Source organism: Entelurus aequoreus, linkage group LG19, assembly GCF_033978785.1.
Source record: "Entelurus aequoreus isolate RoL-2023_Sb linkage group LG19, RoL_Eaeq_v1.1, whole genome shotgun sequence".
Taxonomy (NCBI): domain Eukaryota; kingdom Metazoa; phylum Chordata; class Actinopteri; order Syngnathiformes; family Syngnathidae; genus Entelurus; species Entelurus aequoreus.
The window spans coordinates 3,184,157-3,209,567 of NC_084749.1; the positions used below are offsets into that span (position 1 = coordinate 3,184,157).

Genomic DNA, 25,411 nt, shown 5'->3' on the forward strand with positions numbered 1-25,411 from the left:
ATCACTAATAAGCCGGAGTTCTTTGAACGCAGATTTCTTGCCGGGACATATGGTACAATACAATCGGCAAGATAGGCAGGAGCTTGACCGTGTAGTATTTTATACGTAAGTAGTAAGACCTTAAAGTCGCATCTTAGGTGCACAGGAAGCCAGTGCAGGTGAGCCAGTATAGGTATATATATATATAAAGGTATATACAGTATAGGCGTAATATGATCAAACTTTCTTGTTTTTGTCAAAAGTCTAGCAGCCGCATTTTGTACCAACTGTAATCTTTTAATGCTAGACATAGGGAGACCCCAAAATAAAACGTTACAGTAATCAAGACGAGATGTAACGAACGCATGGATAATGATCTCAGCATCGCTTGTGGACAAAATAGAACGAATTTTAGCGATATTACGGAGATGAAAGAAGGCCGTTTTAGTAACACTCTTAATGTGCGACTCAAACGAGAGAGTTGGGTGGAAGATAATACCCAGATTCTTTACCGAGTCGCCTTGTTTAATTGTTTGGTTGTCAAATGTTAAGGTGGTATTATTAAATAGATGTCGGTGTTGAGCAGGACCGATAATGAGCATTTCCGTTTTCTTAGCGTTGAGTTGCAAAAAGTTAGCGGACATCCATTGTTTAATTTCATTAAGACACGCCTCCAGCTGACTACAATCCGGCGTGTTGGTCAGCTTTAGGGGCATGTAGAGTTGAGTGTCATCAGCATAACAGTGAAAGCTAACACCGTATTTGCGTATGATGTCACCTAGCGGCAGCATGTAAATACTAAAGAGTGCAGGGCCAAGAACCGAACCCTGGGGAACTCCGCACGTTACCTTAACATAGTCCGAGGTCACATTGTTATGGGAGACACACTGCATCCTGTCAGTAAGATAAGAGTTAAACCAAGACAAGGCTAAGTCTGACATCCCAATACGCGTTTTAATACGCTCTAATAAAATATTATGATGGACGCTATGGAAAGCAGCGCTAAGATGAAGAAGCAGCAACATAGATGACATCCATGGTTAGCAATAGATCATTAGTCATTTTTGCGAGGGCTGTCTCCGTAGAGTGATTTGCCCTCAAACCGGATTGAAAAGGTTCACAGAGATTGTTAGACGCTAAGTGTTCATTTAGCTGCTGTGCGACAATTTTTTCGAGGATTTTCGAGATAAACGGAAGGTGGGACACCGGCCGGTAGTTTACCATGAGGTCAGGATCGAGGTTAGGTCTTTTGAGTAGAGGATTAATAACCGCTTTTTTGAATGCTAGTGGAACAGTGCCAGAGGAAAGCGATTAAGTTTATAATATTTAACACTGATGGACCTAATAAAACAAAAAGCTCCTTGATAAGTTTCCCAGGAATTGGGTCAAGTAAACATGTTGTTTGTTTTGTCCCATTTACACATTTTAACAATTCCTCCAATGTTATTTCATCAAAGAGAGAGAAACTATTTTGGAGGGCAGTGTCCGTCGTATATACAGTCGTATTTGTGTTAATAGAACCCAGTTGTAGCTGAGATGCATTGTCTTTAATCTCTTTTCTAATGACTTCAATTTTCTTATTAAAGAAATTCATAAAGTCATCTGCTGAGTGGGTGGCGCTACTGGGAGGAGTCCCTTGTTGGGTTAGCGATGCTACTGTACTAAACAAAAATTTAGGATAATTTTTGCTGAGGTGGATGAGATTTGAGTAATATTTAGCTTTAGCTGAGGTAAGCATGCGTTTATAAGTTATTAAACTATCACTCCATGCTTGATGGAAAACCTCAAGTTTAGTCGCACGCCATTTGCGTTCCAGCTTTCTACATGATAATTTCTGGGCTTTAGTTTCTTCTGTAAACCATGGGGTACGCCTTTTAGGGGCCCTTTTTAGCTTTAGCGGTGCTACACTATCAATGGTGTCGCGCAGGGCGTTGTTAAAGTTGTTAGTGAGGTTATCAATAGAGCCCACATAATTTGGGAATGGTGCCATTACCGAAGGCAGTAGGTCAGTAAGAGTCGTCGTTGTGGCAGCATTAATGTTGCGGCTGCTATAGTAGTTATTATTATTATTATTATTAGTTTGTTGACAATGAGTCAGAACTTCGAATTTTATAAGGTAATGATCGGACATTACTTTAGTGTACGGGAGTATCGTAACTTTAGAGGTGGTGACACCCCTGACAAGCACTAGATCTATCGTATTACCGTTGCGATGCGTGGGTTCATTTATTATTTGTGTAAGACCACAGCTATCAATTATAGTCTGGAGCGCCACGCATGGAGGGTCCGATGGGGTATTCATATGGATATTAAAGTCCCCCATTATAATTATATTGTCGGCGTGCGTCACTAGATCGGCAACAAACTCTGAGAATTCACTGATGAAGTCTGAATAGGGCCCAGGGGGGCGGTAGATAACAGCCAGGTGGAGAGGCAGCGGTGTGACAAACCTCATAGTGAGCACCTCAAACGAGTTATTTATTATTTAGGTTAGGTGTAAAATTATAGTTTTCATTGTATATTAGTGCGACACCCCCTCCCCTTTTAAGAGGACGGGCAACATGTGCATTCGTATAGTTAGGAGGAGATGCCTCATTTAGCGCAAAAAAATCGTCTGGTTTGAGCCAGGCCTCATTAACTAATAACGTTTTGGAAGATAATGATCTTATGTTTAAAAAGCCCATATTATAGGTAGTGGGCTGTTTTGAGGATTGTTTGTTGAAATTATCCAAAGTAGCAAGATGTAGTCTTAGTGTTGGTCTATGAGAGATGTAGTCTTAGTGTTGATATATGAGAGATGTAGTCTTAGTGTTGGTATATGAAAAATGTAGTCTTAATGTTGATATATGAGAGATGTAGTCTTAGTGTTGATATATGAGAGATGTAGTCTTAGTGTTGATATATGAGAGATGTAGTCTTGGTGTTGATATATGAGAGATGTAGTCTTAGTGTTGGTATATGAGAGATGTAGTCTTAGTGTTGATATATGAGAGATGTAGTCTTAGTGTTGATATATGAGAGATGTAGTCTTAGTGTTAGTATATGAGAGATGTAGTCTTAGTGTTGATATATGAGAGATGTACTCTTAGTGTTGATATATGAGAGATGTAGTCTTAGTGTTGATATATGAGAGATGTAGTCTTAGTGTTGGTATATGAGAGATGTAGTCTTAGTGTTGATATATGAGAGATGTAGTCTTAGTGTTGGTATATGAAAAATGTACTCTTAATGTTGATATATGAGAGATGTAGTCTTAGTGTTGGTATATGAGAGATGGGTTTGGCCTTTTTTGGTGAAAGGATACTATTTGACTCAAACTTAGATTCAAGTAAATGCATGTTTTGGAGTAATACAAATCGGCTACATGGCAAACAAATAACTCAACAACTAAAGTTTAATGCACAAAATATGAAAATGAAGTAAATATTAGTCTTAAAGTAAACTATGTTCTGCTTGGCTTCTGGTTGGTTGTTGGTGTTGCCTGATGGACAACAAACCAGTCAAGGTTTCTACTGGTTTGGGGGTCTCTGATGACCACGACTAGCAGCAGCATGGCGTTTAACGTCACACAATCCACCATCAAACCACGCAGCGCGCTTGGTGGGCATAATTCTTCACCTTTTCTAGCCACATATTTTCCTTTCCCAATCAAATGTGTATTTCTGCAGCCTTTTGCTTTTGTTCCCTGGTGGAGAAAGCTTATTGCTGGTATGCGTAGCATCAGTCTCGGCGTCATTCCCTTGCAGCCATGCTTTTGTCTTCGCCTCTTTTTTTCCCCGTTTTTTTCATCGCACACGCCAGCGCCTCGACCAATAAGATTAGCCAAATTCTGTGTTGCAATGGTCATGTGTGAGTCTGCTGTCAGCTCCTTGGTCCCGGAGCAGGTAAGGGCTGCCGCTTTACCCTAAAATGCAATATAAAAGCGCCTTCTTAATGCAATCACTCCATTGACATTTAAAAGACTGTTTCGATTTGCACGGTAATACGGAACAAAGTGCATCCCTTCACAAATTGATAAGGGGAGCGTACTTATGTTACTAAATACGGGAGAATTCCATTTTTCAAGGGACGGTTGGCAACCCTAGGGCCCACACCTAAAGTCGTCCCAACCGGAACAAGACATTGATACAATGTTGATTATACGTACATGTCCTTTTTAAAACTGACTTCAAAACAATGTTGCAAAATTGTTGCATTTCTAAATTGAGACAATGTTGTCTAACATTGGATCCACGTTGTTGGTTGGGAAATGGAAAATTATAGTCAAATCAACGTCACATAACCTGACACTGAATAAATGTAGCATATTGTTTCAATGTTGTATTTGTGTTGTAGAATATTGGTTAGGAAATGACCAAAACTCAAATGGTCAAATCCACGGCAGAACCCAACATTGTTTAAACATCATCAAAAAGCATGTTATTCCAATGTTAGGTATGAGTTGCTTAACGTCAGGACCTAATTCAACAAGTTCTCAACGTTGTTTCAATGTCTTGGGGTAACACTTTATCCACTTTTTACAAACCAGAATAACTGCGCGTGTTCAACATGATAGATGCCATGTATTGCATACAAGCAGCAAGCAGGACAGAAGCATGCTAACATTAGGTAGACTTGACAGGTGGGCCTGGTTGGCCACGCCTATAAGAACAACTGATAGGCAACACATCACAGTGGTCAGGTGACCCTTCTGAAGAAGACTGCAGATGACAGTGGAAACATGTCAGGTTAAAATTCCATCTAACATACCAAAAATATTGTCTGATTATAAGAATATTTGATAAGTATATGAATAAGAAGACATAATGAATCTCTTTCAGTAAGGTTTTATTTAAAGCAGAACTATATATCTGAATGCCTCATGAATAATCGCCCTTTTCAATCCAGTGATGTGTATTTTTCCCATGTTCTATCTCTACTTCTATTATGTTGCAGACAATGCATCAGATCCTGGGGTATCCGCAAAGCAAGTGTGGGTGGACATTTGCACGGAGAGCAGCCAGTTGTGTTTAACAATCACTGATAATGGCAGTGGCATGACACCCAACAAGTTGCACAAGATGCTCAGGTTTGGCACACACTTTAACATGCTGCAACCTGCAGAGTAAAACCATCCAATTATAGGCTGTCAAAACAGTTTTCCCTATTTAAGAAAACAATCATGTCATTACAATAGGCACAACGACACTCTGTATACCTTCACTTGTCTTCCAGTTTTGGATTTACCGACAAAGGCTCAAGTAAGAATCAGGCAATCGGCATCTACGGCAACGGTTTCAAGTCAGGCTCCACGCGTCTTGGCAGCGATGCCCTCATCTTCACCAAAAATGGAGGCTGCCAATCGGTGGGCATGCTCTCTCAGACCTACCTGCAGAGCATCAAGTCCCAGGCCGTGGTCGTCCCCATCGTCCCCTTCAGCCAACACACTAATATCCTTCACAAAGACCATGTTAGCCAGACTAAGGTGTTCCAGACCACCATGTGACCTTAACTGGTGTTTACGGTCGCTGGTGGTGACCGAGGACTCTGAGGCTAGCCTGGCAGCCATCCTGCAGCATTCCATCATCTCCTCCTTGGAGAACATCCATGCACATTTTGACTCCATTCACTCCAAAAAGGGCACCAAAATATTAATCTAGAATATTCGCAGGTAAAGTACAAAGCACTCCAAGCAAAGTCCACTTTTTGGACACAATGTTGGTGACCTCTGACAAACTGATACAGCTGCTTTCCATAATGCGGTGGTGCATGTTTTGACGAATGTTCACCTTTTTATGTCAGGAGGAGGAACATTACACTACAAACTGTTCTCATTATTTACTATGACTATTGTTAGAAGTACAGGAAGCAGGAAGTACCGTAGTTCCAAAGCCTTTAGTAACCAAATATGCGCTTTGTATGTTCTTCCACAGCTCTTGATTTTTCAGTTGAATTCTATCAATGATTGGGTGTATTGTTTTATCTCCGTTCTGCTGCTGCTGGGGCAAACATCAGTGTGTGATTGGCAGTTTAGCCCGCTGCTACTTCAACATACACACATTGCCTTGGTAGTGGACCTCCGATGAAGGACATTTCCCCGCAGAGGCTATCTCTGTTTGCTTGCTCTGGGTTCGATGTGTTCGCAAAGCCCTTAGGGCAAACTGGATAAGCTAGCAACTAAACTTCTGCGTAGAGGATTAAGTGAGCAAAACAAGGAGCATGTCTGTCTTCATGAATAGGTGGAATATATGCTGTTTGATCAGAACACCCACAATACTGGTAGGGAAAAAATGCAGATGTAATCATTTAGCATTTTCAGTGTTTTTTATCAAGACTGCAATTGTTCTGTGGCTGCTGTTTTGCATCTTTATTTAGTACGTCTGGAAAGGACATGCAAACTGCAGTAAGAAGGGTGTGTGTCAACATGTATGGACTGTCCTATTAGATATATTGTCTGTACAGCAATATCATTTTATGATTTTATAGTTGCTGGATGATTTAAAGGAAACATATTATGCAGAACCAACTTTTCTTCCCATTGGTAACTGTTTTTGTGTATTTGTGATCTGCAAAAGTCCTGAAAATTTGAAATCATACCATAGAGGCATGGCAGAGATATTTATAAAACCATCTTGCCTTCTTTCATACTTCCTCCAAACAAGCCGTTTAGAATTAGTGCAATTTTTTACATTTTTCTCATTGGTGACATCAGCGGCTATCTCCATATATGGTAGAGATTTACTCGAAGACCTTTGCTCGAGTCGGCCACTGTAGTCCGACGTTGTAGTCAAAAATGTCCACCTTTTTCTCTATCTTCTTGTTGTGGGGCAGACTAGCTCGTACATGCACATGCATCCTGCACTGTTGCCATTTCTAATACAAAGTAACATATAGTTCTATCTTTTATCTGTCAGTAGACTATTGATAACGCTAAAAGCTACAACATGGCTGAGGGAGAGAAGAAGCAGTCCAAGTGGAGGCATGTAAATAGGACAGACCACAACACTGTGCATACTGAAGAGACGGTCAGGAAGCAAATTAAAGATGGTTTGTAAAACATCATCTATGCAACATTTAGAGCAAAGAACCACCATGACATGTTATGTAAGCCACAAGGAAGTCTTTTACATGAAGAAAATAATTCATAATATAACCCCTTTAAAGGTGAACTGCACTTTTTTTTTTTTTAGAATTTTGCCTATCGTTCCCAATCATTATGAGAGACAAGAACACAGCTCCTTTTTTTTGCATCCTAAAGATGATAAAAGACGCTTGCAAAATTTGGCTAATGGGAATAACCGTTGTTGCCCTCAAAACCTTCTAAAACAACGTCAAAACCCTCCATCCACGTTTTATATACACACTGCAAGTATACATATATCAAATTAAATCAACTTTATTTATAAAGCACATTTAAAATGTACCACAGGGCTGTACAATAGGCAGGTTAAAAGATAACACAAGAAAAACGAGCCAACACAACACAAACAGAACATGATAAAAAAACAAAAAACAAAAAAAACAAAACAAAAAAACAAAAACAAAAAAAAACAAAAAAACAAATAAAACATAGAAACAGGTTGACAGCAGGTGCATTATGGGACGCCATAGCAGGATGGAGATCACAGAGTGTTAAAGGCCATTGAATAAAAGTGTGTTTTTAAGAGCCATTTAAAGAGAGGAAGAGAGGAGGCCTGTCTAACACTCAAAGGTAAGTCCTTCCAGAGCTTGGGGGAAAGCTCTGTCACCTCTAAGCTTCAGCCTTGTGTCAGGGACCGTCAACAGCAGCTGATCTTAGGGATCAGGTGGGGTAGTAAGGCTGAAGGAGGTCAGAGAGATATGTTGGAGCAAGGTTGTTTACACCAGGGGTCACCAACCTTTTTGAAACCAAGGGCTACTTCTTGGGTAGTGATTAATGCGAAGGGCTACCAGTTTGATACACACTTAAATAAATTGCCAGAAGTAGCCAATTTGCTCAATTTACCTTTAACTCTATGTTATTATTAATAATTAATGATATTTATCTTTGTGGAAACACTGATCATCTTAATGATTTCTCACAATAAATATATATAGAAACAGATAAATATCAATATGCAACACTTTATTTTTATATTTTCTCTAAGTGCACATTTTTCAAATTGAACATTTTCAAATGATCACTTCTAAGACAGTCTTGTGAAATCACAATATCCCATTTTAACTAGCTAGCCACTAACATTTTTTAACAAATCATGAATTACTTTGCACCATGTTTGTACAAATAATAACTCATGTAAAATACAAAAGTAAACTCTCAAATTTTTAAATCATGTCACACTTTGAACTGGACACCAAATCTGTTATCTGTTTCTTTGTCAGTTAGTGGGAAGCCTGGCATTGCATGCTGTTAACTAGTGTGTTGTACTCTGGTGTGTAACTTGACACTGCAACTCTGAGTGAGTCTTGCAGATGTGCATCAGTGAGGCGTGTTCTGTGTTTGTTCTTGATGAAGTTCATGTCAGAAAAGGCTGATTCACAAAGATAAGATTTTTCCTCATTGTTTGCGGAACCTTCTTAATCTTTTGGACATATTTTCACAGCAATCTGGCCTTAAGCTTAATTATGATAAATGTAAAATGTTAAGGATCGGAAATCTAAAGGGAACATCCTTTCGAATGGAATGCAAAGTGCCTGTTTTGTGGACAGATGGACCAGTTAACATACTTGGTGTTGTTGTCCCAGAAAATCTGGAAGATCTAGGCTCAGTAAATTATGATAATCGACTAAGAAAGATGGACAAAATTATGCAATTATGGAAAGGGAAATCCCTAACCTTGTATGGTAAAATGCCTATTGCCAACTCGTTAATTATTGCTCAATTTATTTATTTGTTTTTGTCATTACCAGCTCCATCACAAAACTTTTTTAAGATTTATGAGCGGAGGGTCTTCGATTTTGTCTGGAACGGCAAACCAGAAAAGATTAAAAGAAAGGTTTTGTACAAAGAGTATGAATATGGGGGCCTGAAACTTCTCAACCTTGAAGCTATGTGTCTGTCTTTAAAAGCATCAATTGTTCCAAAGATGTATTTAAACATTGAGTGGTACACAAATGTCCTGTTGGACAAAAAACATGTACTGTATCAAAAGAAATTGTATTCTTTTTTACAAGTGATTCCCTCCCAGAGAGTCTGCTGGTAAACATGGCGGGGTTCATAAAGGAAACAATCCACTCATAGTGGTGTTTTCAATTTTATGTGCCAGAAAAAAGAGACGATATTTTGCAGCAGATAATATGGATGAACTCTAATATTGTAATAGATGGAAAGCCTTTCTTTTGGAAAAATATGTTTGAAAGAGGAATCATTTTTGTCAATGATATTATCAATGAGAATGTTAAAATGATGAAGTATGATGAATTAAGAGCTATGTATGGTGATGCTTGCTCAAGCTTTTCATTTTATCAACTAACTGGAGTAATTGGGAAAGATGGAAACAAATAATTAATTATGGAACTACTAAATTATTAGTTTGTAAACCTCTAATAAGAAATTCTAGTTGGCAAAAAGGAACTAAAATAAATAGAAAAATATATAATTTTTATTTAATAAAGAAATCTTTGAAGGCTGCCTCATACAACACAAATGGAAAATGGGAGGACTTTTTTGACTGCCCGTTGCCATGGGAGGCCATATTCAAACTAATCTATAAAACCACTATCGATGTGCAAAATCGTTATTTTCAAATTAAAATGATTTATAACTTCTTACCCACAGGGAAAATGTTAAAATTATGGAATATGACAGAGTCAGACGATTGCCGATTTTGTTGTCAGGAGCCTGAATCCACCCTGCATTTGTTTTGGTATTGTCATATTGTGTATTCGTTTTGGGTGGAAGTTGAAAAAATGTGTTTAAGGGTTGGTGTGTTTATGAAGCTTAATGTGGTTTCTGTTATTTTAGGAGAGTTCATTGACAATCATGATTTAGTCAATTTAATTATAGTACTCGGTAAAAGGTTTATTTTTAAGGCCCAAAACAGATATTCACTTAGTATTACTTTCTTTAAAACATTTATTCAGTATTTTCTAACTTTAGAAAGTTACATGGTTGAAAACGATAATGATGCCAAAAAACATTAAAAAAAAAGATGAAAAGTCCTCAAAGGCTTATTTTGAAAGTATAATTATGTTTATAGATTATATGATATCTGTTGTTGTGTTCCCTAATTTGAGTGACCTGGACATAATCTGGACTGTACATAAATGCTTATTTTCAAAATGTAATTTTGTTTATAAATTATATGCAATCTGTTGTGTTCCCTATTTTGTTTCTGTGTACATGAATGAAGGTGTGTGTTGCTGAGTCCGACTTGGACATTATCTGGACTGGGCCTGGTTTAAAAAACCCTTTAAACAAATCTAATTTCATTGACAACCTGGTCTGTTAAAGATAAGACCCTTTTTTAAAAAATAAAATAAAATAAGATAAATAAAAAAAAAACATATTCTTGGATAAAAAAAGAAAGTAAAACAATATAAAAGTAATTACATAAAAAATAGTAATTAATGAAAATGTTAGTGGACCAGCAGCCTATACAATCATGTGTGCTTCAGGGACTGTGTCCCTTGCAGATGTGTTGTCTATGTTGTGTTCAGGGACTGTGGCCCTTGCAGATGTGTTGTCTATGTTGTGGGAACCAGAATATTGGTAGCAGAAAGAAATAACCCCTTTTGTGTGAGTGGGTGTGGATGAGTGTGCATGGGGGAGGTTGTTTGGGTTGATTCACTGATTGAAAGTGTATCTTGTGCTTTTTCTATGTAGATTTAATTAAAAAAAAAAAAAAAAAAATTTTTTTTTTTTTTAAATTTTTTTTTTTATTTATTTTTTTTTTTTTTAGAACAGGCCCGCGGGCGACTCATCTGGTCCTTACGGGCGACCTGGTGCCCGCGGGCACCGCGTTGGTGACCCCTGGTTTACACATTTAAAAACAAATAGTAGGAGTTTAAAGTTGATTGGGTAGCGCACAGGGAGCCAGTGAAGGGACACTAGTATAGTATTGATTGGGTAGCACACAGGGAGCCAGTGAAGGGCCGCTAGTATAGTATTGATTGGGTAGCACACAGGGAGCCAGTGAAGGGACGCTAGTATAGTATTGATTGGGTGGCACACAGGGAGCCAGTGAAGGGACGCTAGTGTAGTATTGATTGGGTAGCACACAGGGAGCCAGTGAAGGGCCGCTAGTATAGTATTGATTGGGTAGCACACAGGGAGCCAGTGAAGGGACGCTAGTATAGTATTGATTGGGTAGCACACAGGGAGCCAGTGAAGGGACGCTAGTATAGTATTGATTGGGTAGCGCACAGGGAGCCAGTGAAGGGACGCTAGTATAGTATTGATTGGGTAGCACACAGGGAGCCAGTGAAGGGACGCTAGTATAGTATTGATTGGGTAGCGCACAGGGAGCCAGTGAAGGGACGCTAGTATAGTATTGATTGGGTAGCGCACAAGGAGCCAGTGAAGGGACGCTAGTATAGTATTGATTGGGTAGCGCACAGGGAGCCAGTGAAGGGACGCTAGTATAGTATTGATTGGGTAGCGCACAGGGAGCCAGTGAAGGGACGCTAGTATAGTATTGATTGGGTAGCGCACAGGGAGCCAGTGAAGGGACGCTAGTATAGTATTGATTGGGTAGCACACAGGGAGCCAGTGAAGGGACGCTAGTATAGTATTGATTGGGTAGCGCACAGGGAGCCAGTGAAGGGACGCTAGTATAGTATTGATTGGATAGCGCACAGGGAGCCAGTGAAGGGACGTTAGTATAGTATTGATTGGATAGCGCACAGGGAGCCAGTGAAGGGACGTTAGTATAGTATTGATTGGGTAGCGCACAGGGAGCCAGTGAAGGGACGCTAGGATAGTATTGATTGGGTAGCACACAAGGAGCCAGTGAAGGGACGCTAGTATAGTATTGATTGGGTAGCGCACAGGGAGCCAGTGAAGGGACGCTAGTATAGTATTGATTGGGTAGCGCACAGGGAGCCAGTGAAGGGACGTTAGTATAGTATTGATTGGGTAGCGCACAGGGAGCCAGTGAAGGGACGCTAGGATAGTATTGATTGGGTAGCACACAAGGAGCCAGTGAAGGGACGCTAGGATAGTATTGATTGGGTAGCACACAAGGAGCCAGTGAAGGGACGCTAGTATAGTATTGATTGGGTAGCACACAGGGAGCCAGTGAAGGGACGCTAGGATAGTATTGATTGGGTAGCACACAAGGAGCCAGTGAAGGGACGCTAGTATAGTATTGATTGGGTAGCGCACAGGGAGCAAGTGAAGGGACGCTTGTATAGGTGTGATGTGCTCACACCTGCGGGTCTGTGTTAGCAGACGAGCAGCAGAGTTCTGCAGGAGCTGCAGGCCTGGCTAATGCCTACTGTTGCGTCGACAGCTCTTCCTCCCAAGGAAGTCAAAGTCTGCTGTCCACTCCCAAGTTCTTTTAATGGCAAATAAGCTGATGTTAAATTGACCACCAAAAGCAGTAGTTGGTATTTCGTTGTTTATTGTCAAAGCTTTGGCAATAATGAGACCAGCCTTGCCCAAACTATCCCGATGCGTGGCTCTATCCGGTCTGCCTTCTTCTCCCTCTCCCTGTACTCTTCTACCCTTTTGTTTTGTCTACCGCTTGCATTCCAGAAGCTCCAAGGCCTCAAACACACAGTCAACCTTTTACTAAGCAGACAATTTGGAAAAGCACTAGCTGTTTTGTAATATGACTACGGAAGTAAAAAGTAACACAAAATATGGATATATGGAAAATATCTCGTTCCATCACTCCCCCTTTAAGATCTTCTAATAAGATCTTTTACTACTAGTTAAACACTTCTAAAGCACGCCCCACATTAAAGTAGGTGCTGTTTTTTTTTCCTTTGAGCAAGCTAGCAATAAAAACAACAGCATATTTACATTGGAGATAGATGGAGGGAGTCCACGTCACTGTCGTCATGGTCAGGGAAGGAAACCAACATTTCTCGAAAGTCTCCATTTTGCTCGACCCCCTTTAGAGTCATAACGAGTCCAGAAACAGGGTGGGGTTGACCTTCTAAAGCTCTAACAATGATGCGGGTGCATAAAGATTTAGCACAAGGGGCGATAAAGCAGCCACATGAGGCTATGATGGCCAAAAAAACTCCAATTGAGACCAGGACAGACTTAATTAGCTCAGTCCACCTGCCAAATGTGCTCTGGAGCCAATCTTTGAAGGGGTCAGAGGCCCCTGAAACTTCAGTAAGTTCCCTGGACAGGGCATGGAGGCCTTCTAAGGCCCTCTGAACTGAGCCATCGGGGGCAGTGTTGTTAGGAATGAAGGTACAGCATTGGTCACCAAACATTGCACACACACCTTCTTCCTTGGCTAGGATGCGATCAAGGGCTATGCGATTCTGTATGGCCATGAGGGAGGTCGGGGAAAGTTGTTCAGCAAGTCCCTCAACGGCGTCACGAGTCAGGTTGGTCAGTCTCAACAGATTATAAAAAACATAGTTAATGCGTTCAACATTTTTAGTAGCCGTCACAGGGAAAATAGCACCAATGATAGGAAGGTTTTCGAAACCTGCACAGGATTCACACCACAATTTATGTTGTGAGGGGACCCCCCTAGGTTGGCCTATTGCATCAAAGTAAACACCATCAGGGTTCCTCGTCAAATCGAAGGAGCCCTTTACACTCCTCCGAGATAAAACATGACGGCGTCGGCGGGGAGTTAGAGTGGCAGCTGAGACAGGAGTTACAAGGGGAGTTAATTTGGTACCCACTAGAGTGAGTGGGGTCACCAGTCCAACCATAGCACAAAACCCCACGGATAACTTTGGAATTCTAATGTACAATCTGTGCTCCCCACAATACCAGAATAAGTCAGCTCGTGCCCAAGGGCCTATCCTCGAGCCATCTATCAGTGTGGTGCACCAGGAAGGGTTAATGTCACCCAATTTGTTGGGGGACGAAGAGGGTCCTTTGAATTGAAAACACGTGTAATTCAGCTTTTGGGCCACAAATGGAAGAAGTCGGGTGGAATTGTCAACAGGAGGGTACACACTAGCCAACAAATCGCACCCTAGTGGCATGGGTTCAGAGAACAAGGAAATAAGACAGTCTGAGCCATTTATGTCAGTCAACTTAAAAGGGGCGGGGTATGTGTGGGGAAAAGGACGTCCAGTGGAAGAAGCAACACAGTCACCCAGGTTTTGGCATCCACCTGAGCCACAGGTTGTCTGCACCCGCTCCTAAGGTCAAAGGTCAAAGTTACCAGGCCTTCGGTGGTGATGTCATTAGCACGCACGGATGTGAGCCTTTGAAACGCCACCGAGGTGGGGTGGTACTTTAGGTGCTACAGAGGGTGTAGAGGTAGTTAACGCCCTCTAAAGGACATTAATTTTAATAATTCCTTTAGCGTCTGTATCAGTCAGGTCAAGCCCCAAAACAACATAAAAGGGACGATGGGCACAACTTACCAGAGTATGTTGTCTGCATCCGACACCAATGGTTCAGGGTTGAGTCGTAACAAATATAGAGGTTATTACCACGGTAATAGTTGTGTCCCCCGTAATTAATCACACTGCACAGGTCAAATAAAATAAGTCTTGCTGTCCCCCCTAACCCAGTCTATTTCAAGTCCGCCGTATGTTCTAAGACACTTGTCAGTCACTGTCGTCGGGACGTCCGTTCTACGACCTAGAAGGGACCAGTCCACCTGGGCTCCGTCCACTTGCGTTTGATGACCTTGATCTTGACCCTCTCAGCGGGCGGAAGGGAATCTGTACAGAAGAACTGGCACACAAATTCTGCAATTTTTTGTGTAAAATACCATTTTGGTTTTACGCTGAGTCCTCCTTCCATGGGGGGCTGCTGGTCCTGTGAATGGCTGACCTGTATGCAGCTCATAGGGTGAAAAACTCAAAGGGCGGTAAAACAGTTTTATTCACGGACCTTCGAATGATCATTAACACTAATTGCAACATGTCAATCCAATTAAATTTGGTCTGTGCACAGATTTTAGCCAATTAGTTTTTTATGTTCTGGTCCATCCTTTCAACCTTGCCTTGGGACTCAGGATGGTACCCCAAACCTGTGTTCTAGTCCGAAAGCCTTTTCGACCAAGGCTAAGTGAGTATTTTTTTTAAATGGTTGCCGTTGTCTGACCTAATCTTTTTGGGGAAACCATGTCGGGGTACTAGGTCATCCACAAGTCATTTAATTACTGATATTGCATCCTCTTTTGAGGTTGTTGTTGCTTCCGGCCAATCACTGTGATTGTCAACACAAGTCAGTACGTACCTTTTCCCTTGTACCGTATTGATCATATCAGTGAAATCAAAGACTATACATGGTTCACCCTCACCTCCTCCATATTCTAAATTTGATATATTAAACTACTATCGATGTGTAAAATCGTTATTTTCAAATTAAAATTAGTTATAACTTCTTACCCGCGGTAAAAACGTTAAAACTATGGAATGTGTCAGAGTCGGATGATTGTCGATTTTGTTCCAAGGAGTCTGTATCCACCCTCACTCACCCCCTTCTGTTTATGAAAAAAAAGGACTGTGTTAGTCATACTATCACTTTCAGAAACATCTAAGAAAAAGGTCAGCTAATAGTCAAGTAGCGGAGGACAGGTCATGTTTGAGGTCAATGATTGTCTCTTTAGCCTCTATGGTCCACTGGGGGGTGTTGTTAGGGTAGGGGACCCCTTAGCGATATCACAAATAACTCAAACTCGACTAAACCCTATCTTTTATGTAATTTATTCAATATGGTGAAAGTAACAAAATATGCTTATATTTATATTGTCACCAATACTAGAAAAATACTACCCTTATGGCGGATGCTTTAGCAATAGTATTTTGAATTTTTACCACACCTGGTGGCCCCAATAATTCATTAAGTCAAGCTCATGTTGAAGAAAGTTGAATGATGCAGACACGTTTGTTACTGAATACTTTCTATCAGACTCCTGTCTTGACGATTATGTGTATGTAATGAGCAACTATAATTATTTAATATGCTTAAATATGTAATGTGTCGTTTTAGCTCAGCTGTTGTGTAGCTGCTAGCTCCTCGTAGCCTACAGGTGTCTAAAGTGCAGCCCATAGTTATGTGTTTAACATAACCATGGGCTAAACCTAAACAATTGAAAATGTGGTATTTGGGTGTCGGTGTAATGTTTGGCAGCTACGCCGTGTCTTATCATTGGACCTAAGTTCTTTGGTTTTGTAGGCGAGACAGAGAGCAAGGGAACAATGTGGGACACTATTGTGTCCATCTTATACCATGCTAGCTGTTGCAAAGATAGGTCAACATGAGCAGCCACACCTTGAGTTCCAACATATATAAATAATCATAACATATGGCGAGTCGGGTGGCAGAACACACGGAAGCATCTCAGTCAGTCAGGGTTTTCACCGTTAGAGCCATTCCTGTTGTTTCAGGCTGTGGTATGCTTGGTAGTGGTGTCGCAGCTGGGTGGTTCAGCCGTCAGGTAACACCAGGAATGTTCCTTCTTTGCGATTTGAATGTCAGGGTACAGTCTGTAAAGGAGGTCCAGCAATCTGAACCGGAAGTGGTTTGGTGACAGGTAACCTTCTTGTGACCCCAGCGAAGCCTTTGACCTTTAAAGAGGAAGCACAGTTTTTTTGGCACCTCTGCATTCAGAATCAAATGGGTGGCTGATAAAATTGTCTGTTGACACTCATGTCCAGCAGGGGTCCTGTCGGTACTTCCTGCTGCGGCTCCTGATGTGGGCGTCCTCTTACACGCCTTCGTGTTCGTTTGTTGGCACGACGGAACCTTTCCTGTTCGGAAATGCTCGGACAGTCACGACTCCAGTGACCAGGCTGGTCACAGCCGAAACAGCGTCTACCCCAGACCGGCTTTGAAGCATCGTGTTGTCCACCACCCGAGTCCAACCGCACGTCTGTTGAGGATTCTTTCCTCCACCTGTTGGAACTCAAAAGCAAGGTCACCCACTGCTGAATATACCCTAGCTGATCTTTGACCTTTTGGTTCTTTTAACCTTTTATCTTCAGCGATCTGTAATTTAAGTAGTCGTTTCCTTGTTGCTCTGTCATTAGCCCTATTTTGCATGGGATAAATAAAATGTCCTGCCATATATTGTTTTTGGCACCGTGTATATCAGGGTTAACTTTGTCCAAAGTGTTTGGCCAAAGGTTCCCTCCCGGAGGTACAGGTGGGAAAGCAAGGTCAACAATGGCTTGCATGTATGCATCGGCAAGAAACTTATATTGTAGTATGTCCAAAGTGTTAATGTCATGTGTCAAAAATGTCTGCCGGAGAAAATGGTCAGACGTGTACAAGGGGTTAATTTTCGGAGGCAGGATTAATCTTAGAGGGGGCGTGTTAATACCTCCTTCTCTTGTCACTGGAGTAGGGGGCGGTGACTTAGTCAAAGTCTGGGCGGGTCGTTTGAATTGTCTTGTGCATGCGCGGCAGACAAAAAAACAATCAGTTCATTCTGTCATTAATCATCGTTTCTTTTGCTGCATTTCGTTTTTTCCACCTAATCCCCGTTTACTTTTATCATATGCCAAACTCTTAAATTCTCTCCCTGAGTGTTCCATTTTCACCAGCGCACACACACACACACACACACACACACACACACACACACACACACACACACACACACACACACACACACACACACACACACACACACACACACACACACACACACACACACACACACACACACACACACACACACACACACACACACACACACACACACACACACACACACACACGCACACTCAGCAGCACACTCACACTCAGCAGCACACACACACACGAGCACGCGTAAGCACTCCCACTCACACTCAGCAGCACACTCTCTGCGTTTCACTTTACCATAAAACTTCCAGTTACTTTTTTTAAATTTATTTTTTATTTTATTTTACCAGACGTTTGAGTTCACGACTTTTCGAGTATTGTAAACTCCCTCTTAACCCCTTTCAAGGAACGTTCTCCTTTTTTTTCTGTTTTTTTCTCTCTCTACCTGCTAGTTCCATTGTCGACAACCGTCCATTCAATTGATCATTGAACGGCAGTCAATCATCACATTTTGCCCCGCCGCCATCACATTTCTGTTTGTCACACTCCAAGGCCATTGTGTCTATTTCTTTACGTTTTAGTGTCTTATCACACTGGGATCTTTCAACCTGTTTCCTTACGTTTCAGTGTCTTATCTCACTGGGATCTATCAACCCGCTTCCTTACGTTTCAGTGTCTTATCTCACTGGGATCTATCAACCAGCTTCCTTACGTTTCAGTGTCTTATCTCACTGGGATCTATCAACCCGCTTCCTTACGTTTCAGTGTCTTATCTCACTGGGATCTATCAACCCGCTTCCTTACGTTTCAGTGTCTTATCTCACTGGGATCTATCAACCCGCTTCCTTACGTTTCAGTGTCTTATCTCACTGGGATCTATCAACCCGCTTCCTTACGTTTCAGTGTCTTATCTCACTGGGATCTATCAACCCGTTGCTCTTTTAGGCGGCGACCAACTACCCAGGGTGAGCCACACCCAACTATTAGTTCACTCGTCAATGAAACTGCCCGTCACGGTAATCGAGACACAATGCCGTGAGTTGACCACTTATTTACAATTTTAATGCAATGGCAGGCTCTGCAAAAATGCAATCAATCTATCGAAATCACAACTCTGCGTTTGGGGTAAAATATAGTGTTTGACTTACAGACTTCAGGACAGACTCCTAACGCAGATTTTATCTAAAAAGAAAGGTTCTGCTCACCTTGTATTGGCCAATTGAGTCTGTCTAGAAGATTGCAAGAAGTCATCGATCAACAGCGTGCCATCTCGGACGAAGCCCCCAAATTGTTGCGTCGACAGCTCTTCCTCCAAAGGAAGTCAAAGTCTGCTGTCCACTCCCAAGTTCTTTTAATGGCAAATAAGCTGATGTTAAATTGACCACCAAAAGCAGTAGTTGGTATTTCGTTGTTTATTGTCAAAGCTTTGGCAATAATGAGACCAGCCTTGCCCAAACTATCCCGATGCGTGGCTCTATCCGGTCTGCCTTCTTCTCCCTCTCCCTGTACTCTTCTACCCTTTTGTTTTGTCTACCGCTTGCATTCCAGAAGCTCCAAGGCCTCAAACACACAGTCAACCTTTTACTAAGCAGACAATTTGGAAAAGCACTAGCTGTTTTTTAATGTGAATACGGAAGTAAAAAGTAACACAAAATATGGATGTATGGAAAATATCTCGTTCCATCAAGGTCTACAACTTCTGTGTGTGTGTCTGGGTCAGGAGGTCTACAACTCCTGTGTGTGTCTGGGTCAGGAGGTCTACAACTTCTTTGTGTGTGTCTGGGTCAGGAGGTCTACAACTTCTTTGTGTGTGTCTGGGTCAGGAGGTCTACAACTTCTTTGTGTGTGTCTGGGTCAGGAGGTCTACAACTTCTTTGTGTGTGTCTGGGTCAGGAGGTCTACAACTTCTGTGTGTGTGTCTGGGTCAGGAGGTCTACAACTTCTTTGTGTGTGTCTGGGTCAGGAGGTCTACAACTTCTGTGTGTGTCTGGGTCAGGAGGTCTAAAACTTCTGTGTGTGTCTGGGTCAGGAGGTCTACAACTTCTTTGTGTGTGTCTAGGTCAGGAGGTCTAAAACTTCTGTGTGTGTCTGGGTCAGGAGGTCTACAACTTCTTTGTGTGTGTCTGGGTGAGGAGGTCTACAACTTCTTTGTGTGTGTCTGGGTCAGGAGGTCTACAACTTCTTTGTGTGTGTCTGGGTCAGGCGGTCTACAACTTCTTTGTGTGTGTCTGGGTCAGGAGGTCTGCAACTTCTTTGTGTGTGTCTGGGTCAGGAGGTCTACAACTTCTGTGTGTGTGTCTGGGTCAGGAGGTCTACAACTTCTTTGTGTGTGTCTGGGTCAGGAGGTCTACAACTTCTTTGTGTGTGTGTCTGGGTCAGGAGGTCTACAACTTCTTTGTGTGTGTCTGGGTCAGGAGGTCTACAACTTCTTTGTGTGTGTCTGGGTCAGGAGGTCTACAACTTCTGTGTGTGTCTGGGTCAGGAGGTCTACAACTTCTTTGTGTGTGTCTGGGTCAGGAGGTCTACAACTTCCTTGTGTGTGTCTGGGTCAGGAGGTCTACAACTTCTGTGTGTGTCTGGGTCAGGAGGTCTACAACTTCTTTGTGTGTGTCTGGGTCAGGAGGTCTACAACTTCTGTGTGTGTGTCTGGGTCAGGAGGTCTACAACTTCTGTGTGTGTGTCTGGGTCAGGAGGTCTACAACTTCTTTGTGTGTGTCTGGGTCAGGAGGTCTACAACTTCTGTGTGTGTCTGGGTCAGGAGGTCTACAACTTCTTTGTGTGTGTCTGGGTCAGGAGGTCTACAACTTCTGTGTGTGTGTCTGGGTCAGGAGGTCTACAACTTCTGTGTGTGTGTCTGGGTCAGGAGGTCTACAACTTCTGTGTGTGTGTCTGGGTCAGGAGGTCTACAACTTCTGTGTGTGTGTCTGGGTCAGGAGGTCTACAACTTCTGTGTGTGTGTCTGGGTCAGGAGGTCTACAACTTCTGTGTGTGTGTCTGGGTCAGGAGGTCTACAATTTCTTTGTGTGTGTCTGGGTCAGGAGGTCTACAGCTACCTTGTGTGTGTCTGGGTCAGGAGGTCTACAGCTTCTGTGTGTGTCTGGGTCAGGAGGTCTACAACTTCTTTGTGTGTGTCTGGGTCAGGAGGTCTACAACTTCTGTGTGTGTGTCTGGGTCAGGAGGTCTACAACTTCTTTGTGTGTGTCTGGGTCAGGAGGTCTACAACTTCTGTGTGTGTCTGGGTCAGGAGGTCTACAACTTCTTTGTGTGTGTCTGGGTCAGGAGGTCTACAACTTCTGTGTGTGTGTCTGGGTCAGGAGGTCTACAACTTCTGTGTGTGTGTCTGGGTCAGGAGGTTTACAACTTCTGTGTGTGTGTCTGGGTCAGGAGGTCTACAACTTCTGTGTGTGTCTGGGTCAGGAGGTCTACAACTTCTTTGTGTGTGTCTGGGTCAGGAGGTCTACAACTTCTGTGTGTGTCTGGGTCAGGAGGTCTACAACTTCTTTGTGTGTGTCTGGGTCAGGAGGTCTACAATTTCTGTGTGTGTCTGGGTCAGGAGGTCTACAACTTCTGTGTGTGTCTGGGTCAGGAGGTCTACAACTTCTTTGTGTGTGTCTGGGTCAGGAGGTCTACAACTTCTGTGTGTGTGTCTGGGTCAGGAGGTCTACAACTTCTGTGTGTGTGTCTGGGTCAGGAGGTCTACAATTTCTTTGTGTGTGTCTGGGTCAGGAGGTCTACAGCTTCCTTGTGTGTGTCTGGGTCAAGAGGTCTACAACCTCTATGTGTGTCTGGGTCAGGAGGTCTACAACTTCTTTGTGTTTGTCTGGGTCCGGAGGTCTACAACTTCTGTGTGTGTGTCTGGGTCAGGAGGTCTACAACATCTTTGTGTGTGTCTGGGTCAGGAGGTCTACAACTTCTGTGTGTGTCTGGGTCAGGAGGTCTACAACTTCTTTGTGTGTGTCTGGGTCAGGAGGTCTACAACTTCTGTGTGTGTCTGGGTCAGGAGGTCTACAACTTCTTTGTGTGTGTCTGGGTCAGGAGGTCTACAACTTCTGTGTGTGTGTGTGGGTCAGGAGGTCTACAACTTCTGTGTGTGTGTCTGGGTCAGGAGGTCTACAACTTCTGTGTGTGTGTCTGGGTCAGGAGGTCTACAACTTCTTTTTGTGTGTCTGGGTCAGGAGGTCTACAACTTCTTTGTGTGTGTATGGGTCAGGAGGTCTACAACTTCTGTGTGTGTGTATGGGTCAGGAGGTCTACAATTTCTGTGTGTGTCTGGGTCAGGAGGTCTACAACTTCTTTGTGTGTGTCTGGGTCAGGAGGTCTACAACTTCTGTGTGTGTCTGGGTCAGGAGGTCTACAACTTCTGTGTGTGTCTGGGTCAGGAGGTCTACAACTTCTGTGTGTGTGTCTGGGTCAGGAGGTCTACAACTTCTGTGTGTGTGTCTGGGTCAGGAGGTCTACAACTTCTTTGTGTGTGTCTGGGTCAGGAGGTCTACAACTTCTGTGTGTGTGTCTGGGTCAGGAGGTCTACAACTTCTGTGTGTGTGTCTGGGTCAGGAGGTCTACAACTTCTGTGTGTGTGTCTGGGTCAGGAGGTCTACAATTTCTTTGTGTGTGTCTGGGTCAGGAGGTCTACAGCTTCCTTGTGTGTGTCTGGGTCAGGAGGTCTACAACTTCTGTGTGTGTCTGGGTCAGGAGGTCTACAACTTCTTTGTGTGTGTCTGGGTCAGGAGGTCTACAACTTCTGTGTGTGTGTCTGGGTCAGGAGGTCTACAACTTCGTTGTGTGTGTCTGGGTCAGGAGGTCTACAACTTCTGTGTGTGTCTGGGTCAGGAGGTCTACAACTTCTGTGTGTGTGTCTGGGTCAGGAGGTCTACAACTTCTGTGTGTGTGTCTGGGTCAGGAGGTCTACAACTTCTGTGTGTGTCTGGGTCAGGAGGTCTACAACTTCTTTGTGTGTGTCTGGGTCAGGAGGTCTACAACTTCTGTGTGTGTCTGGGTCAGGAGGTCTACAACTTCTTTGTGTGTGTATGGGTCAGGAGGTCTACAATTTCTGTGTGTGTCTGGGTCAGGAGGTCTACAATTTCTGTGTGTGTCTGGGTCAGGAGGTCTACAACTTCTTTGTGTGTGTCTGGGTCAGGAGGTCTACAACTTCTTTGTGTGTGTCTGGGTCAGGAGGTCTACAACTTCTGTGTGTGTCTGGGTCAGGAGGTCTAAAACTTCTTTGTGTGTGTCTGGGTCAGGAGGTCTACAACTTCTTTGTGTGTGTCTGGGTCAGGAGGTCTACAATTTCTTTGTGTGTGTCTGGGTCAGGAGGTCTACAACTTCTGTGTGTGTGTCTGGGTCAGGAGGTCTACAACTTCTGTGTGTGTCTGGGTCAGGAGGTCTACAACTTCTGTGTGTATGTCTGGGTCAGGAGGTCTACAATTTCTTCGTGTGTGTCTGGGTCAGGAGGTCTACAGCTTCTTTGTGTGTGTCTGGGTCAGGAGGTCTACAACTTCTGTGTGTGTTTGGGTCAGGAGGTCTACAACTTCTTTGTGTGTGTCTGGGTCAGGAGGTCTACAACTTCTTTGTGTGTGCCTGGGTCAGGAGGTCTACAATTTCTGTGTGTGTCTGGGTCAGGAGGTCTACAACTTCTTTGTGTGTGTCTGGGTCAGGAGGTCTACAACTTCTGTGTGTGTCCGGGTCAAGAGGTCTACAACTTCTGTGTGTGTGTCTGGGTCAGGAGGTCTACAATTTCTTTGTGTGTGTCTGGTTCAGGAGGTCTACAACTTCTTTGTGTGTGTCTGGGTCAGGAGGTCTACAACTTCCGTGCGTGTCTGGGTCAGGAGGTCTACAACTTCTTTGTGTGTGTCTGGGTCAGGAGGTCTACAACTTCTGTGTGTGTGTCTGGGTCAGGAGGTCTACAATTTCTGTGTGTGTGTCTGGGTCAGGAGGTCTACAACTTCTGTGTGTGTGTCTGGCTCAGGAGGTCTACAATTTCTGTGTGTGTCTGGGTCAGGAGGTCTACAACTTCTTTGTGTGTGTCTGGGTCAGGAGGTCTACAACTTCTGTGTGTGTCTGGGTCAGGAGGTCTACAACTTCTGTGTGTGTGTCTGGGTCAGGAGGTCTACAACTTCTCTGTGTGTGTCTGGGTCAGGAGGTCTACAATTTCTTTGTGTGTGTCTGGGTCAGGAGGTCTACAACTTCTTTGTGTGTGTCTGGGTCAGGAGGTCTACAACTTCTTTGTGTGTGTCTGGGTCAGGAGGTCTACAACTTCTGTGTGTGTGTCTGGGTCAGGAGGTCTACAACTTCTGTGTGTGTGTCTGGGTCAGGAGGTCTACAATTTCTGTGTGTGTCTGGGTCAGGAGGTCTACAATTTCTGTGTGTGTCTGGGTCAGGAGGTCTACAACTTCTGTGTGTGTGTCTGGGTCAGGAGGTCTACAACTTCGTTGTGTGTGTCTGGGTCAGGAGGTCTACAACTTCTGTGTGTGTCTGGGTCAGGAGGTCTACAACTTCTGTGTGTGTGTCTGGGTCAGGAGGTCTACAACTTCTGTGTGTGTGTCTGGGTCAGGAGGTCTACAACTTCTGTGTGTGTCTGGGTCAGGAGGTCTACAACTTCTTTGTGTGTGTCTGGGTCAGGAGGTCTACAACTTCTGTGTGTGTCTGGGTCAGGAGGTCTACAACTTCTTTGTGTGTGTATGGGTCAGGAGGTCTACAATTTCTGTGTGTGTCTGGGTCAGGAGGTCTACAATTTCTGTGTGTGTCTGGGTCAGGAGGTCTACAACTTCTTTGTGTGTGTCTGGGTCAGGAGGTCTACAACTTCTTTGTGTGTGTCTGGGTCAGGAGGTCTACAACTTCTGTGTGTGTCTGGGTCAGGAGGTCTAAAACTTCTTTGTGTGTGTCTGGGTCAGGAGGTCTACAACTTCTTTGTGTGTGTCTGGGTCAGGAGGTCTACAATTTCTTTGTGTGTGTCTGGGTCAGGAGGTCTACAACTTCTGTGTGTGTGTCTGGGTCAGGAGGTCTACAACTTCTGTGTGTGTCTGGGTCAGGAGGTCTACAACTTCTGTGTGTATGTCTGGGTCAGGAGGTCTACAATTTCTTCGTGTGTGTCTGGGTCAGGAGGTCTACAGCTTCTTTGTGTGTGTCTGGGTCAGGAGGTCTACAACTTCTGTGTGTGTTTGGGTCAGGAGGTCTACAACTTCTTTGTGTGTGTCTGGGTCAGGAGGTCTACAACTTCTTTGTGTGTGCCTGGGTCAGGAGGTCTACAATTTCTGTGTGTGTCTGGGTCAGGAGGTCTACAACTTCTTTGTGTGTGTCTGGGTCAGGAGGTCTACAACTTCTGTGTGTGTCCGGGTCAAGAGGTCTACAACTTCTGTGTGTGTGTCTGGGTCAGGAGGTCTACAATTTCTTTGTGTGTGTCTGGTTCAGGAGGTCTACAACTTCTTTGTGTGTGTCTGGGTCAGGAGGTCTACAACTTCCGTGCGTGTCTGGGTCAGGAGGTCTACAACTTCTTTGTGTGTGTCTGGGTCAGGAGGTCTACAACTTCTGTGTGTGTGTCTGGGTCAGGAGGTCTACAATTTCTGTGTGTGTGTCTGGGTCAGGAGGTCTACAACTTCTGTGTGTGTGTCTGGCTCAGGAGGTCTACAATTTCTGTGTGTGTCTGGGTCAGGAGGTCTACAACTTCTTTGTGTGTGTCTGGGTCAGGAGGTCTACAACTTCTGTGTGTGTCTGGGTCAGGAGGTCTACAACTTCTGTGTGTGTGTCTGGGTCAGGAGGTCTACAACTTCTCTGTGTGTGTCTGGGTCAGGAGGTCTACAATTTCTTTGTGTGTGTCTGGGTCAGGAGGTCTACAACTTCTTTGTGTGT

General features: G+C 43.4%; 3 protein-coding genes across 5 annotated transcripts in view; 2 read left to right on the forward strand and 1 right to left on the reverse strand.

The window, feature by feature from the left end:
* Window positions 1-6,386, forward strand: part of morc3b (MORC family CW-type zinc finger 3b) — a 52,359-nt gene extending 45,973 nt beyond the window's left edge. For both annotated transcript variants that reach the window (XM_062027672.1, XM_062027670.1), the window contains exons 2-4: window positions 4,915-5,047; window positions 5,194-5,408; window positions 5,482-6,386. In XM_062027672.1, the coding sequence (XP_061883656.1) occupies window positions 5,016-5,047; window positions 5,194-5,408; window positions 5,482-5,618 (384 nt within the window). In that variant the 5' untranslated portion in view covers window positions 4,915-5,015 and the 3' untranslated portion in view covers window positions 5,619-6,386. The remainder of the gene's footprint in view (window positions 1-4,914; window positions 5,048-5,193; window positions 5,409-5,481) is intronic.
* The window catches only part of lpla (lipoprotein lipase a), a 743,422-nt gene that overhangs the window by 241,499 nt on the left and 476,512 nt on the right, over window positions 1-25,411 (reverse strand). The gene's annotated exons all lie outside the window — the stretch shown is intronic.
* f8 (coagulation factor VIII, procoagulant component) overlaps window positions 1-25,411 on the forward strand; it is a 243,650-nt gene that overhangs the window by 107,421 nt on the left and 110,818 nt on the right. The window lies entirely within an intron of this gene.